The sequence below is a fragment of the Mytilus edulis genome, chromosome 4, assembly GCF_963676685.1.
Source record: "Mytilus edulis chromosome 4, xbMytEdul2.2, whole genome shotgun sequence".
Taxonomy (NCBI): Eukaryota; Metazoa; Mollusca; class Bivalvia; order Mytilida; family Mytilidae; genus Mytilus; species Mytilus edulis.
The window spans coordinates 24,855,873-24,870,771 of record NC_092347.1 but is presented as its reverse complement, the minus strand read 5'-3'; the positions used below and the strand labels follow the sequence as shown (position 1 = coordinate 24,870,771).

At 31.6% G+C, this 14,899-nt stretch overlaps 1 protein-coding gene across 2 annotated transcripts; it reads left to right on the top strand.

The window, feature by feature from the left end:
• Nucleotides 1–301: 301 nt before the first annotated feature.
• LOC139519285 (BLOC-1-related complex subunit 8-like) lies at nt 302–13,615 on the top strand. Of its 2 annotated transcripts, XM_071311253.1 has the most exons (7): nt 302–459; nt 5,981–6,067; nt 7,232–7,344; nt 8,634–8,698; nt 10,677–10,784; nt 11,549–11,629; nt 13,402–13,615. In XM_071311253.1, the coding sequence occupies exons 1-7, from the start codon at nt 411–413 to the stop codon at nt 13,496–13,498; spliced, it is 600 nt and encodes a 199-aa protein (XP_071167354.1). In that variant the 5' UTR covers nt 302–410; the 3' UTR covers nt 13,499–13,615. The 2 variants fall into 2 exon arrangements, with proteins under 2 accessions (XP_071167354.1, XP_071167355.1); XM_071311254.1 differs by lacking the exon at nt 11,549–11,629.
• The last annotated feature ends 1,284 nt before the right edge of the window (nt 13,616–14,899 follow it).

Here is a 14,899-nt window from a genome sequence, read left to right as displayed (position 1 = left end):
GCATTTAAACTCAGCCAGATTCGAATACAAGTTAAGAAATTCCGGTAAAGTATATCAAACAGATGTACAATTGTATATCCTTATCAAATTGGGAAATATTACATTTAGTTTTTTATTAAAGATTAAAAGTACTATTTGTTACTTCATATTTGAATCTTTACGCTAATTGCCGCTTAGAAAGTAATCAAAAATTGTTTCATTTTAATTTTATACACTTTTGGAATTACGAATCTGAATTTTTCAATTAATTTTATACACCTGTTTGTTCGTAACAGTAGCCACATCCCTTTTCACCGTCACCTGTTTATTTATTAACCATTTGTGTAAACTTCCGGTATTCCCGAACGAAATAACAATTTCACTTTTTATGGTCAAGGGGTAGAGGGAGGTTGACTTTGTGAAGTCTTTGTATGGACAATGCATTTAATTACTCACAGTATCGTTTAAGAGCGATGCAAGGTATCTTTTGCTTGGTATTATAGATAAAACATATAATTCCACTGAACCTATAGTACTACAAAATATATAATATATTAGTAGGTGCACATCAGAAATTTGTATAGTGCTGTTAGGGACGACATCAAAAGATCAATGTAGGAGAAAAAAAACTGAAACTGAATAGGTTGAAAAAGGGGGGGGGGGTAAAGTTGCTGCAATTTTGACATTGATTTTACATGTACATTATCTATATTGGTCAATCAATTTTTCACAAATTAAGTTAAGAGGGGGTGGGTCACTCTAAAAACTATGTGAAAAGTAAACTTTCAAGTTCATTCGTCACTGGGAAAAACTCTTCAATTATGCACGCCTTTTTAAAATCATTTGTCAGATAGAGGGGATCACCTGTATCCCTGCACTAATATGAGGCAGGCATTACTTGTAAATGGGGACGAAGTCTGTATTATTTATCATGTTGACAAAACGAAACGGAAATTCCGTAACATTCTATTGTTAGGGATATAGTTGTGACGTTATTTAAGTTATGACGTCATTTTCAATGTAAACAAAGAAACGATGTTACATGTATCAGGTAACGTTTTTTCATATCAAACAATTATTAATAATGATTTGGTGTTGAATAAACAAGACCAACTGGAAAACATTTGTGCGCAGATGCAGACTGGAAAAGGAAGTAGATCTAGAAAAAAAAGTTAACAATTTTGAGTTCATTAGTAGAATAAAAAATTTGGATAATTTTCCCAAATTTAAAAAAATAAATTTTTTATTGATTTTTCTACCGTAATTGGGGACTTCATCCCCATATAAGTATAATGTTCATCAAGGGTCTAAGTGATTGTCATTGTGCAGGATAAACTAGAAATGAAGTTTGTTTTTTTAAGTACAATGTACTTAATCACAATCCCCTAATGACAGCAGTGTTGATTGTCAGACTCAATTTTGAGAATTTAATTTGAAAACCAAAGTTTTCGAAGGAAATGGATCGAACTCAAACGTTGTCTATTAAGGTTTTAACTTATTAGCTCACCTGACCTGAAAGGTCAAGTGAGCTTTTCTCATCACTTGGCGTCTGTCGTCCGTTGTCCATCGTCCATAAACTTTTACAAAAATCTTCTCCTCTGAAACTACTGGGCCAAATTTAACCAAACTTGACCACAGTCATCATTGGGGTATCTAGTTCAAAGAATGTGTGGTGTGACCCAGCCAACCAACCAAGATGGCTGTCATGGCTAAAAAAAGAACATAGGGGTAAAATGTAGATTTTGGCTTATAACTCTGAAACCAAAGCATTTAGAGGAAATCTGACTTTTTAGTTAAATTATTTATTAGGTCAAGATCTATCTGCCCTGAAATTTTTAGACTAATCAGACAACTCATTCTTGGGTTGCTGCCACCAAATTAGTAATTTTAAGGAAAATTTTGCAGTTTTTTGTTATTATCTTGAATATTATTATAGATAGAGATAAACTGTAAACAGCAATAATGTTTAGCAAAGTAAAATCTATAAATAAATCAACATGACCAAAATTGTCAGTTGACCCCTTATTAAAGGAGTTAGTGCCCTTTAAAGTCAATTTTTTAACCATTTTTTGTAAATCTTAGTTATCTTTTACAAAAATATTCTCCTCTGAAATCTGGGCCAAATTTAACCAAACTTGGCCACAATCATCATTGGGGTATCGAGTTTTAAAAATGTGTTTAATGACCAGGCCAACCAACCATGATGGCCACCATGGCTAAAAATATAACAGGGGGAAAATGTAGATTTTGGCTTTTATCTGAAATCAAAGAATTTAGAGCAAATCTGACATGGGGTAAAATTGTTTATCAGGTCAAGATCTATCTACCCTGAAATTTTCAGACAAATCAGACAATCCATTGTTGGGTTGCTGCCCCTGAATTAGTAACTTTAAGAAAAATTTGCATATTTTTGTTATTATCTGGAATATTATTACAGATACAGTTCAACTGTAAACAGCAATAATGATAAGCCAAATAAGATCTTCAAGTAAGTCAACATGACCAAAATTGTCAATTGAACCCTTTTGAGTTATTGCCCGTTATACATGTAGTCAATTTTTAACAATTTTTATAAATTTTTGTAAATTTTTAGAAAATATTTTTCACTGTACGGTAATTACTGGGCCAAGTTCATTATAGATAGAGATAAGTGTAGCAACAAGAATTTCAGTAAAGTAAGATCTACAAACACATCACCATCACCAAAACACAATTTTGTCATGAATTTATCTGTGTCCATTGTTTAATATGCACACAGACCAAGGTGAGCGACACAGGCTCTTGAGAGCCTCTAGTTTTAACCTACATTGATCTTTTGATGTCATCCCTTAATGTTATGAACAAGATGAACTTTGAACATAAATTAAAAGCTTTTCAAATTACAATGTAAAAGTCTTCTTGAACACTATACTATACCCCTTTCTGTAGGTGTTCACTTGAGTTATTGAACATCAGTAAAAAATTCTCATAAACACTCTTTCAATTAACATGATTAATACAAAATCTCTGCATGTAAAAAATATCGTTAATCGGGTCTCATTTATATTTAAAGACAGCTGAATGTCAAGAAGAAATAAATTTATAGTGACAAGAAGAGAAAAAAAAATAGCAAAATAGCATTAAATGGTAGTTAACATATTTTAAAAATGTCAACTTTTATGTAGAAGAAAAATAATGATAAGGTTCATCAAAGAAATGAAAAATATGGCCATGTTTACACCACAAAATCTACTTTGAGAAACTGATGCATCTAGGAATGTTTTAAGGTATAGCAGGACCTAGATATTTAAAGTTATATGTATAATCTATGTTTCAGAAAATTAAGAACTTACCTTACCCTAATTTTGATGTGCATTTTTTTCCAGTCTGCAGAAGATTGTAAAATAAACTAACAGTAATCAAACAAGTTTCATTTGATTAGGTCCACTCAGATACACACTTTAAATCACCTATTGGTTGCAGTTGTCTATATTGTTCATCTGTTGTCTATTTAAATCCATACTACTCACAACATTGATTATATGTCATGAGGGGAGCTTCTCAAACTTTTCTCTGCAACTTAAAGTATCTTTTGCACCTTCTGCTGAAAAAAATTAATAACAAAACCCTGAAAATTTTATAATTTTATGAAACATAAAATGGATTTAAAATTTAATTATCTAGGTCCTGCCATGCCTTAAAACTTCTTCAGGTACACAGGTTTGTCTGTACTCTTGAGGTAAATTTGTGATGTAAAAACAGCAATATTAGCAAAATGGTTGATGAACCTTAAGCTACCACATTGATTTCACAATCTTCTGCAAGAGTCATCTGACTCAGACCATGTCTGGCATTTTGTTGCATATTGATATGTTGAACCTTATGAACAACATTTAAATATCAGAAAAAAGGTCATGGTTGTAACTTCCTTGTTTTTCATGTTTGTCTGAATTCATGCAAATGCCTTGTTCAGAACAAAATAAAAGATGATTTATTTTTTTCATTGATTCTTTAAATGTCTTTTTGTTTTTTAATCTGATAATAATGTTTTAAGTTTATTGGTATCTACAGTTAATTAACGGTATGTCAATGTATGTAGATAATTGTTGTATAAATATATTGATATGCATGCTCAGATCATAAATCTACATTTTGTATCTGTAAAACTGTCACATTGTTAAGTTCATTGTTTTTGAAAGAACTCACTTTATTCTGTCTTTCTTTTATCTCTTTAATTTCTGATATCAAAAAGAAAAATTTCTTATGTTGGAATTGAAAAAAAAATAAACCTGCATTTATTATCACAGGGTTTGAAATTAGCAGGGGTCCACTCGCCAATGGCCCCTAAAATTTTGTGTGGGCTCCCAAAGTTTCTGCTTTTCTTGTATAGAACTAAATAAATTGGCTACAAGTTTAAAGCTGTGGTCTACCATTGTCAAAATCTTAAGTTCAATCCCTGTTATCATATTTTCTTACTGTTTTTATTCAGAGAATATTTGTATATTCGTCAAAGATGTTCAACTGACTTTATTAAGATAGGTTATATTGTTTAAGATTATGAGTCTTAGCCAACTTACTTACAAGTACTGTTACTTTTTTGCAAGCATTCAAAAAGATTCCCATTAAAACTTAATTTTTTCAAATTTCAAATTTGGAAAAGTTTCAAGAAGAAATCTTCAATTACACAGTATTGTGCAATAGATTTGTTAGATCTTTGACCACATTAATTTTGTGACTTGTGACAAAAACCTATATTATGTCAAAAATTTTATCACAATCCAAATTCAGACTTCAAGCTTGAATATTGTGACCAAATTTGCCCCAACTGTTCAGGGTTCAACAACTGGGGTCGTATAAAACTCCGCCCTGTGGAGCACCTGGTTTGGCATCAGCATCAATACATGTTGGTTTATTACATGTTATTATGCTTACAAGTTACTGGCTCCATGCCTTGATTACATGTATGTCTAACTTGTGACATAGACTTCTTTGGGTATTTGTATTTCCCTTTCTTTCTTTAATTTCATTATGATGTGCACAAATTCATGTTATATACAATGCTTTTATTTTGACTTTTATATAAAGTCCATGTTGTTGTAATTTTTTTTAAGAATTCTGTTGTTGTCCTTACATTTTATACTTTGTAGTTACTTAGTGGCACCCAAATTTGTGTGTGTTGTTAAGTTGCTGTCTCATAAATGTATCATCTGCACTGTGTTTATAAATTTGTTTCTATTTGTACTAGTTTCAAACCTATACCATGGCAGTAAAACTAAAAGAGAACAACATTACAAAAATAGCATCAAAGTGCAAGTGTAGGATAATTTTATAACATTAAGCATAATTAATCAGTTTCTCTAAAAGAGGGGCGAAATATACCAGAGGGATAGACGCCCGGATAGTCAAACTCATAGATCGAAATAAACTGACAATGTCATGGCTAAAACTAAAAAAAACAAACAGACAAATAATAGTACAATAGACACAACATAGAAAACTAAAGACTAAGCAACAAGAACCCCACCAGAAACTGAGGGTGGTCTCAGATGCTCTGGAAGGGTAAGCAGATTCTAAGTTTGTTTTATCACTATGAAAGTAAAGAGATGTTGTACTAGGATTGCCAATGAGACCAACATCCACCAAGAGTCTTTCCTGATAAACATTTTGAAACAGATGGTTTATATTTGGACTTTTATAATTCTGAGACTTGCATGTAATTTTTAGTTTATTTGTTTAGGTTTCATCCACTTTTATACTGTTTGAGCTGTTATCTCATATAAAATATTTTCATTTAATGCTTTATTAATTCAATAGTACTACAATACTTTTTGTGTCCTTTTTTCAGTGAAATTGGACTGTTGTTATATTCTATATCAAATTCAATGTACGTACTGCAATACTATTAGTGTCCTTTTCTCATTGATGTTAGACAGTCGTTGTATTGTTTATCAAGTTCATTGTGGGTATTTAGGCAGACCTTTAAATCAGAGATTTCCTACATTATGTTTTATATCTTTTATAGGTGGGGACAGTTTGTACAATAGAATGGCTACAGCAAACTTGTTTAAAGAGGCTCAAGATGCTGAATTAGAATACAAAGCTAGAAAAGGTAAGACTATTCTAGAACAAGTTGTTTTCAATTTTAAAATATTAAAGGAAGAAAGAAATTGTTGTGTTAGAGTATAGTAATACAGAAATTACTTATGCTTTACCATGCTTAATTTTATTGTCTTGTATAATTAAATAACACCATAATTACTTTTTTTTCAAATTGAGATTGGAAATATGAAAACCAATGTCTAGGCTGAAATAGTGCAACAGTTAAAATGAGAATTACTATGAAATACAGAATTTCTAGTAATGCCACATAGTGTGTTTCTTTTCAAATTAATTTAAGAAAAATGTTGACTCTGTCACTCAGGATCTAAACTAAAAAAGGGTTGAAACCAATACTGTACCTGTAGTAATTAATAGCAGAACATTCATAGGAGAGATAATTGTTAAAGTTAAGATTATATAAATGTTTAATTTCAAATTGTTTCCAGTTTTGTTTCTGTGGATGTTTGAATTAATTCAAGAAGATAAAATTTGTGAATTAGAATGAAATACAAAATGAAAATTACAAGATTACAAAAGATTTTTTTCATTGATTAAAAATGAATTATAAGGACTATATTAGAAATTAATTTCTACATGAAACATTGTGTGGAAGATGTCATAAAACATTTCATAATGTTCTCATGCACATTAAAATTTCTTTTTTTTTTAAATTGTAGAAACAATGACAACAATCTTTTTTACATGTTACTTAAACAAGATGGGAAGTGGAACAAGACTTATAACTAGGAATTTAATTTCCCAACATGGGCTTTGACTATCTAAGCTTTTAAAATCACTAAATGTTGTGTTAGTACACTATAAATTTTAAAGTTGACTATAGGCGGATCAAGGGGGGCCCAGGGCCCACCTTTTTGTGGGAAAAATTTGGATGGTTATATAGGGAATCACTGAATCATGACGGTAGCTTTTTTAGGTCAGTCAGTCCCTTAGGAAAAGTTCTTGATCCGCCACTGTCGACAAAATTTTTACACAGAATCTTTGAGCCTCAAATCTCTTGGAAATAACCATGGTATTTTTGTAATTAAAAAAAAAAAATCCTTGCAACATGTCTCTATCATGTCTATCAAATAAATAAATGTCAGTACTCTTGTTAATTCTATAAATCCTGTGAAAAAACTTTCTGTTAATAATTTATTGGATCATCATTTTCCAGTGACAGACAAAATATCAGAAAATATGAATGTGATAGCTAATGAACCATCTTTAGCCTTCTTCAGAATCCAAGAACATGTGAGAAAATCTCTACCTCAGCTTGTAGAAACTAAGGTAAGTCAGCGTGTAGAAACTGAGGTAAGTTAGCTTGTAGAAACTAAAGTAAGCTGGTAGAAACTGAGGTTTTAAAGTCAGCTTGTAGAAACTAAGGTAAGTCAGCTTGTAGAAACTGAGGTAAGTCAGCTTGTAGAAACTAAGGTAAGTTAGCTTGTAAAAATAAGATAAGGCAGCTTATAGAAACTACTGGTAAGGCAAGTCAGCTTGTAGAAACTAAGGTAAGTCAAACGGAATGGGGGTATAGCAAAATGTTTGGAAATGTGTTTATATTCGGAGACAGATGTCTTACCCATTTGTCTGATTGGATAGGAAACTTAATTTCCAATGCAGTTCTAACCTTAATTTTTTAGGAACTAAAGTAAATGTAGAAGAAGGGATGGGAGATAAAGGCATTTGTTAAGGAGACTTCAATTCAGTTATTGAAAAATGTAGAAACTGAATTGAATGAGTTAGTCACTATAAATGAATAGAATCTAGAAATAAATAAAGAAACAAAAAATGGAAAGAAACAAGTTGACAAATTCTCTTTAATGAAAAGCCTCTACCTCAGCTTAAAGAAACTTTTGGCTAAAATACTTTAGTTCAAGACAAAAATGCATTACTTGACCTTGCAGAATTTCATTATGACCTGTCTAAAAGGGAACAAAGAAAATCCCTGACATTTGTATGAATTCTGAAATATGTATAAAATACGTTGAATTGATGAATAAATATACTAATAAGAGGATTTAGTATGATTGCCATTAATACATATTATTCACCAAATACCATTATTACTGACACGGAACGTCATCGTTGTCATCAATTCACAAGTCATCATCACAGAATTATACGACTTTTCAAACTTTCTTTTTTCTCTTTTTACTTTCTATCCTCTTTGTTCACCTATGAAAGCTAGTATTATATTGTATAAACTGGTTTTTTTTTTATATGCATGTCCATTATATTATACTATTATTGTAACTTTATATTGTATTATGGAGAAGATTTCATAAGTATGATTTACTTGTGTCTAATCCATTTTGCTTTAATTCAGCAAATAAAAGATATTTAAACTAAACCAAATACCAGAACACACTGAAATCTAAATATTTCAAGCAGTATCATTTGATTTTCATTAAGTTGTATCTAAAATAGAAATTATAAACCCTTGATGTCGTAATTCTATCTTTTTCTAAAGCTAATTACAAGAACTTTACATTTTCTTTCAATCAAATTTAATCGTAAAACATTTTGGATATAAAGAATATTTTGAAAAGTACAGTGTTTTATATTAATTTTTTCAGCATGAAGTTCAAGACATACAACAGAAGGTACAGGGTGCCAGCTTTGACACAGAATATGCTACAAAGTATATATATTGTATAAATTTTATTGTTTAATGTACTAGAAAGTATATACAAGGAATTCAATTGATTTAGTATTTTCTTACTCAGAAGTGGGGCCCTATATTGCAATCACTTTTTCCTTTCCATCAGTCCCTTTCTCCAACAAGTATTTTTTGAAACTACTAAGTAGACTATTTCATATTTTGTCAGCAACAAATAAGAGTCACTTATGTGTCAGATTGAGAAGAATTTCACTTTTAAAACTTGGTATCTTTTATGACCTTTTTATTAAAGAGAAGAGAGGAGTTTTCTTTTTTAGCTCACCTGGCCCAAAGGGCCAAGTGAGCTTTTCTCATCACTTGGCGTCCGGCGTCCGTCGTCGTCGTCGTCGTCGTCGTCCTGCGTCCGGCGTTAACTTTTACAAAAATCTTCTCCTCTGAAACTACTAGGCCAAATGTAACCAAACTTGGCCACAATCATCATTGGGGTATCTAGTTTAAAAATTGTGTCCGGTGACCCCGCCAACTAACCAAGATGGCCGCCATGGCTATAAATAGAACATAGGGGTAAAATGCAGTTTTTGGCTTATAACTCAAAAACCAAAGCATTTAGGGCAAATCTGACATGGGGTAATATTGTTAATCAGGTTAAGATCTATCTGCTCTGAAATTTTCAGATGAATCTGACATTCCGTTGTTAGGTTGCTGCCCCTGAATTGGTAATTTTAAGGAAATTTTGTTGTTTTTGGTTATTATCTTGAATATTATTTTAGATAGAGATAAACTGTAAAAAGCAATAATGTTCAGCAAAGTAAGATCTACAAATAAGTCAACATGACCAAAATGATCAGTTGACCACTTTAGGAGTTATTGCCCTTTATAGTCAATTTTTAACCATTTTTCGTAAATCTTAGTAATCTTTTAGAAAAATCTTCTCCTCTGAAACTGCTGGGCCAAATTATTTGAAACTTGGCCACAATCATCATTTGGGTATCTAGTTTAAAAATTGTGTCCAGTGACCCCGCCAACTAACCAAGATGAACGCCATGGCTATAAATAGAACATAGGGGTAAAATGCAGTTTTTGGCTTATAACTCAAAAACCAAAGCATTTAGAGCAAATCTGACATTGGGTAAAATTGTTAATCAGGTGAAGATCTATCTGCCCTGAAATTTTCAGATGAATTGGACAACCTGTTTTTGGGTTGCGGCCCCTGAATTGGTAATTTTAAGGAAATTTTGCTGTTTTTGGTTATTATATTGAATATTATTATAGATATAGGTAAACTGTAAACAGCAATAATGTTCATCAAGGTCAGATTTACAAATAAGTCAACATGACCAAAATGGTCAGTTGACCTCTTTTGGAGTTATTGCCCTTTAAAGTCAATTTTTAACCATTTTTCGTAAATTTTATATATCTTTTACTAAAATCTTCTTCTCTGAAACTGCTGTGCCAAATTGATCCAAACTTGGCCACAATCATCTTTGGGGTTTCTTGTTTAAAAAATGTGTCCGGTGACCTGGCCATCAAACCAAGATGGCCGCCACGGCTAAAAATAGAACATAGGGGTAAAATGCAGTTTTTGGCTTATAACTCAAAAACCAAATAATTTAGAGAAAATTTGACATGAAGTAAAATTGTTAATCAGGTCAAGATCTATCTGCCCTGAAATTTTCAGATGAATTGAACAACCTGTTTTTGAGTTGCGGCCCCTGAATTGGTAATTTTAAGGAAATTTTGCTGTTTTTGGTTATTATATTGAATATTATTATAGATATAGGTAAACTGTAAACAGCAATAATGTTCAGCAAGGTCAGATTTACAAATAAGTCAACATGAACGAAATGGTCAATTGACCCCTGTAGGAGTTATTGACCTTTGTAGTCAATTTTCAATCTGCTTCCTTTGTTTAATATTCACATAGACCAAGGTGAGCGACACAGGCTCTTTAGAGCCTCTAGTTTGAAAACAGAAAATCAGTATTTTTTCTATTTTACAGTGCAGTGAAGAATTTACAGAAAAGTAGTATGCATTTCCAGAATATACAAGATCTTATGAAAAATGCCATGTTTATGAAGCAGCAGATAGATTACCAACATGACAGAAGGTATTATGAGATTTAAGAACTGCCTAATTATAAAAAAGAAGATGTGGTATGAATCGTATGATTGCCAATGAAACAACTCTCCACAAGAGACCAAATGACAAATAACTTAACAACTATAGGTCACTGTATGGCCTTCAACAATGAGCAAAGCCTAATCTAAGTATGAAATGGTCTCTATAGAAACTGCCCTGAATGTGGTCTTAAAAACATTTAAATAATATTTTAACTTTCTTGCTTTAAGTTTCTATGCATAGTTTCTTGGTTTGACAGATATTTTGGAGAATGAGCAGATTGATGATTATAAAATCAAAGGCTAGAGATGACAACCTCTTTCAGATAACAAATTTCTTTAAGTAAAAGGACATGTTTGAATAAGATTGAGGAGAAACACCTACCGTATGATAAAGTACAATTTTTATACAGGGTAAATGTTGTAGTTCAAACCTCTTTCTGACAGATGGTGAAGGGCTAGTTATAGTTGTAGTTGTTCAAATGCATTCACCCTGTTCATCATGATACTTTAAACGTCAACAGTGCTCTTCTCACACTATCACATTTATATGTTCAGTGAACAACTAAATCTGGATCAAAACCTAAATTTAGAATTTAGCCTACATTTAGGTAAATTCTTCATAATGAATATGTTTACTAAGTTTATTTTTACTGAGGAACTACAAATTAGAGCTTCCTGAAATTTAGTATCAAACTTCATGCGAGCATGCAATACTATCTGATGTGCTTTCACGTCAATCACTTATCAACAGAGAACAGGAAAAGGTGAGATCAAGTATGTACATGTCCCTTACTGATGAACAACTATTTTCGGATAGTCAATCACATGACAAGTAAGTTGCTTGGCAACAACCATGTGATGCTTAGCAACAATCTCTTTGTTGCATGCTCGAACACATTTGAAAGCATTTTGATTTAGTTAGAAATAAAATAAATTCATGAAAAGCTTAGTTAAAAAATTGAATTGAATTTCTATTAGAATAAAGAGGTAGTATGATATAAATGTTTTGACAAATATTTATATATTTAACTTTTAACAACTGTGTTCATAATTATGACCTTATATGCCAAATTAAGCTTTTGTGATGACGTTTATTTTATTCCAGTTTTTGTGAAAAAAAAGAAGTGTATTGTCATATTATATATATATTTTTGGAAGAACCTTATTTTTTTATGTTTGTAAGTTGATACTGTGCATGAAGTGATAAGCATGTACTAATATTACAGGACCTAGTGTTGTGTTGGTCAGTATTCTGTTAATGCTTTTGAGTAAGTCAATGATGTTGTTTGTAGTTGTAAACTGTGTCATTTAGATGTTGTATGTTTTGAACTACTTTTATTTCATTGTTTACAAACTATTACAGTTCACTAATGATAATATTATAAAGTACTTAGTTAAACAGGGAATGAAAGGGAAATAAAAAAAACACTTTTTAAAAAATGAATAATATGCAATTTTATTTTTTAAGTTTCTTTAGTTGAGCTGCCTGCTGATCCTTATGTCCAATTTCAACATTTTTATAAGATCTCTGCAATTCGGTTAATTACTTGATCTGAAATTCTCTTTGAGGAAATCAGTTGGAAGAATTTTGCAAGGCTTATTTTCTCCCCATATCTAACATAACTTGTTTTGTCAGTGATAGTCCAAATGTCTGGTCCATCATACGTTTTTTGATTGAGTTAAGCTTTCCAATTGATATTTTATAGTGTGTCTTTGTATGTTGTGATGTTATATTATTGTTTCAGAAAAGAGGAGTCACCTTATGCATTCATTTCAAAGCTGTTAATTTTTTAAATTATGTAATTTGATCAATTTTTTATTTCAAATGGCATATAGACTGAATCCAGCAAGTGGCAACTAGAGTCAAAGTTTTAACTGAAGTTGAAATCAGTGATTAAAACCTTTGTCAAAAATTGACATAAAAATGAATAAAGTGAATGAGAATAAAATACAGCAAACAAGACAGGATGATTCAAAAGTTTTTAAACAGTTAATGTAAACATGTATAAAACCACTTAGAAACTCAAGAAATCCAAACGAAGATGTATGTTTATATCGTCGCTGTTATGCAAAAACCTTGTATCTTAGGTTTTGATAATTTTACACCAGACAGAAAAAACTGAAATCTTTTTATCGATTATTTAGAATTAAATATGTATTTTCCACTGAATGCGAAAATATCTGATCTTCTAACCAATCAATTACCAAGACGAGCAAAAATTTCTGCACCTATATTGTATTTTCAAAGCTTTTCATCATTTATTAGCTTTGAGAACCTAAAATTGATAAAACAGTACCTGTTATAATGTCAGCTGCTATGCCATGTGTTTTTCTTTTGAGATACGATATTTTTGCACAACAAAATGTCTCACCAAATCCGACGACACTTTTTCGTCACATGTCAGAATTCGAGTTAATGATTGGTTAGAAGATCAGATATTTTCGCATACAGTGGAAAATACATAGTTAACCCTAAATAATCGATAAAAAGATTTCTGCAAAAAATTGAGATACAAGGTTTTTGCATAACACTGACGATATGCCAATGCATCTAAGCTACTAGTAATGAATACATTTTGAGCTTCTGATAATTATTTATTTCAGTGAGCCACTAGGAACACCAGTTAATGAGCCAGTTGAACCAGTAGTAGAAGCATTAGTATCACCAGGTGGATTAAGTATAAATGCTGATGCATCATGACAAGAATATTAAGAGGGTGATGTGCAATAACATTCCATTTATTTATTGTTGTTAAGTAGATTTTTGTTATGTATATAAATGTCTACATTTTATGAATAAAGAAACTTATTACTGTTATCCATAGTAATTTTACACAGGTATTTCTTGATCTTCTAGAATATTAAATTAACAGGAACTTTTTTTAATTTTTAATTTCACCATTTTTCTTGGAGATTTACTTGAAAAATACCTTACAAGTTCCTCATGCCCATCAAATAGGTTTTCACTGGACTTTGACCTCATTTCAGGATCAGTGAATCAGGTTAAGTTTTTGTGGTCAAGTACCTCATATACTTTAAGCAATAGATCTACAATATTTGATGTATGGAATGATTGTAAGGTGAACCTGACCAACTGCATGGTAGGTGTCATCTGACCTTGATCTCATTTTCATGGTTCATTGGTTAAAGTTAAGTTTTGGTCTTGTTTTTTTCTGCTGCTGTATGCAATAGGTCGTCTATTTTTGATGTGAGAAAATATTTTATGATTTACTTGTCTGGCATGTTTTATTTGATCTTGACATAATTTTTAAGGTTCATTGCTCAATGTTTAGTTTTTAGCTTTTTGGTCTGTTTTTAGCTCACCTGGCCCGAAGGGCCAAGTGAGCTTTTCTCATCACTTGGCGTCCGGCGGCGGCGTCGTCCGGCGTTAGCTTTTACAAAAAATCTTCTCCTCTGAAACTGCTGGGCCAATTTTTACCAAACTTGGCCACAATCATCATTGGGGTATCTAGTTTAAAAATTGTGTCCGGTGACCCGGCCAACCAACCAAGATGGCCGCCATGGCTAAAAATAGAACATAGGGGTAAAATGCAGTTTTTGACTTATAACTCAAAAACCAAAGGATTTAGAGCAAATCTGACATGGGGTAAAATTGTTAATCAGGTCAAGATCTATCTGCCCTGAAATTTTGAGATGAATCGGACAACCCATTGATAGGTTGCTGCCCCTGAATTGGTAATTTTAAGTAAGTTTTGCTGTTTTTGGTTATTATCTTGAATATTTTTATAGATAGAGATAAACTGTAACAGCAAAAATGTTCAGCAAAGTAAGATCTACAAATAAATCAACATGACCATAATGGTCTGTTGACCCCTTTAGGAGTTATTGCCCTTTATAGTCAATTTTTAACCATTTTTCGTAAATCTTAGTTATCTTTTACAAAAATCTTCTCCTCTGAAACCACTGGACCAAATTAAACCAAACTTGGCCACAATCATCATTCGGGTATCTAGTTTAAAAATTGTTTCCGGTGACCTGGCCAACTAACCAAGATGGCTGCCATGGCTAAAAATAGAACATAGGGGTAAAATGTAGTTTTTGGCTTATCACTCAAAAACCAAAGCATTAAGAGCAAATCTGA

Coding starts and splice junctions, on each gene's coding strand:
- LOC139519285 (XM_071311253.1), top strand. CDS start 411: ATGGACAATGCATTTAATTACTCACAGTATCGTTTAAGAGCGATGCAA. Junction 8,699..10,676: donor GACACAGAATATGCTACAAA/GTATATATATTG, acceptor TCTATTTTACAG/TGCAGTGAAGAATTTACAGA. Junction 10,785..11,548: donor GATTACCAACATGACAGAAG/GTATTATGAGAT, acceptor ACTTATCAACAG/AGAACAGGAAAAGGTGAGAT.